Raw genomic sequence first — 2721 nt, forward strand, 5'->3', positions numbered from 1 at the left:
AAGATTTTACTCAGGAGAGTTTTTTCCTCATGTTTTAATATTTAACATATTACTGAATACATATATTGATGTTTTTAATTCTTTGAAATCAGTATTTTTTCATATATTCAATAAATAAATCATGATGTGGGTTTAAATGGAAGCACAGTACCAATTAAACCCACTTTATTCATCAAATATCTTTATTTTATATTCTAAAATCTACATGAACTAATGAATACATTTTACAATGAGAGATAAATGTTGATTTATAAGAAATGATCTCCCTTATAAATCATGTCAGTATCCATGAAAAACTGCTGAACTTAGATTTTGGTGTTTAATGGGAACACTTTAGAAAATTAGAAAAGTAATAGAAATAGTTACATTACTTATAACATTTCAAATAGAGTTACTAGTCATCTGTAATCTATTACATTTCCAAAGTAATACCTTCACAACTCTGCAGGCAAGAGAGGCTGAAAGAGGCTGAGGGGAGATAGATTGAAGCTTCCTGAAGGATATTTAGCGAATAGAGATGTCAATGTCTATAATTATTGCCAAGTGGTCAGAGACATGGAGGTGGAAGCTGGAGAGAGAGGAGCAGCCCTGATCCAGGATGTGATGGAGGCAGTGAGGCGGGGGAGAGGAGAGGAGGGAAGGAGAGGGGAGGGGTTGATGTATTGTGTGAAGTTGAAGCATTGTCGCAGTTCCAAGAATATACTGTGGCAGATTTACAGTCAGTGTCATCAATGTGGATATTAAAATCACCCGGGAGGAGAACGGAGGGTGAGACAGCAAATATATATAACAGCAGTGACCAAAAAGAGTCTCCCTCCATCGGTTTCTGCCTGTTTTAATACTGGACTGAGTGGGAATCAGGACAGATAAGAGGTTGCAGACTATATTTAAAGGCCACTTGCCCTCTACATTGACTCTCACTGGAACTAAGTGCTCAAGTGAAGTGAAACGCTGCTCATGTTATTCAGAGCTGCAGCTGTCTTGCTGTTCGATTTATGTTGTTTTTCATGCAGCCTTAATATGCAGACCTCTGTGCTCGACGGATTTATTTATTCATGTTTTTGTCAGCAGTAATATATGCCGAAGTGATGTTTGCTCAGTGTGACTTGGTGCACTCTGTGTAGCTGCAGGACAGTTTGATGAATGATGGTTTAAATATGAAGAGGTCTGTGCATGGTTTATATTGTGGACTCTGACTTATGGATGATGTTTGTGTTGGTGTTTCTTCTTGTTTGTTTCTCTCTACACCTGCCCTGCACTCAGCCTGATGTCCTGTCACCTGTTCTTTGTGGTTTCATTAGTTCAGTTTCTATTTAAGTTCTGGTTTTGGATCCTTTTGCGGTGTTCAGTTTGGCTCTGCCTGCACTCAAACCCAAATAAATGAGTCATTCGTCAGCTGTGCTCTGCTCACAGTCTCCTACATTTTTTGCCCACCTGCTCCACTCCACATAACAGTCACCTTTTATAGACCGAATGATTAATTAAGCAAGATTAATTGAGGAAATAACTTGCTTATTAACAGAATGCAAAATGCAAGGGCTGCAAATTGACTAGTCAAATGATGGATAATTAATTGGCAACCAATAAACCGTCTCCTCACACAAACAGACAAGCAAAGCAAACAAGCAATCTGAAGGCATCACGTCAGGCTTTAGGAAGTCAGGACACACACTTTTTTGACTTAAGACATTTTACAAACCAACGATTTATAAAGAAAAATAAAGAAATTCATCAATTACCCTTATTTATTTATTTATTTGTAAGATTATCATGTTAGATCATGCATTAAATTCAGATGTGAGGATAAAGAGAGTCCCTAGCCATGGCTGGTCATGCTCACTCAGCTGATGATGATGGTCCTGACCTTGATCTGGTTTCTGGCTCCGACATCGAGGCTCCTTCTGGATCTGCTGCCGGCACTCCGGTCCCTTCAGGAACGCCGCCTGCCTTCGACAATGATGACATATGGGTCAGTGACAAATAAGAGTTAGCAAGATGAGCAATTAAAAAAAAAAGTTAAAAAATAGTTTTAAAAGCAGCATCAGGTTTGTTAAAATGTACATTTAGTATTTTTGTTGGTTTTATGACATTTGAACCATTTTTTTATCAAAATAAGACTGAATGCTCCTGAAAATGTCAAATGGTGTAACCACAAAAGAATGATAAATATTAATTATGTTATCCACCTGCAGTGTATTTAATTGGACTTATACTAATAATGACTTGTTTGTTTGTGTAATTCCTTTAAATCTTGAAGCTCTTCAGTCCAGAGTCTGGACCGCTGTCCATGGTGCTGAAAGTACCTGAAGGTCTCACAGTGAAGATGAACAGATGAGTGGTTTTAATCTTCTCCTCTAACTCTCAGACAGAAAGCACGTAAGTATATTTACCCCAAAATGTTGAATTTCTCCTTTTAAATATGTTTTGTTGACTCAGAGAGAAAGTGGAGCTACTGGAACTTTCTGGTGGTGATCGTGTTACTGTAGGAAACATTTTGTTCATTTAGACAACCAGCAGACATGAAGCTACTTCAGCTTTCATAAAATACTGCAGAAAACAGATCTGTTTATTTGAATTTAAATATTTTTGTCTGCTGTCACAACAAGAGAAGCAGCTCATTTGTAATATTTTCTTTTTTATTTCTATATTTGTTGTTTTTTTTCATATTGGTGCAGTCATTTTGTGTTTCTAGAGATTAAACTTTTACAATATGCTGAAGTC

At 37.1% G+C, this 2721-nt stretch overlaps 1 protein-coding gene across 1 annotated transcript in view; it reads left to right on the plus strand.

The window, feature by feature from the left end:
* Positions 1–1822: 1822 nt before the first annotated feature.
* The window catches only part of LOC128381843 (uncharacterized), a 30554-nt gene continuing 29655 nt past the window's right edge, over positions 1823–2721 (plus strand). The window contains exons 1-2 of the mRNA XM_053341870.1: positions 1823–1969; positions 2258–2309. Of these exons, the coding sequence (XP_053197845.1) occupies positions 1823–1969; positions 2258–2309 (199 nt within the window). The remainder of the gene's footprint in view (positions 1970–2257; positions 2310–2721) is intronic.

This window comes from Scomber japonicus, chromosome 20 (assembly GCF_027409825.1).
Source record: "Scomber japonicus isolate fScoJap1 chromosome 20, fScoJap1.pri, whole genome shotgun sequence".
NCBI lineage: Eukaryota > Metazoa > Chordata > Actinopteri > Scombriformes > Scombridae > Scomber > Scomber japonicus.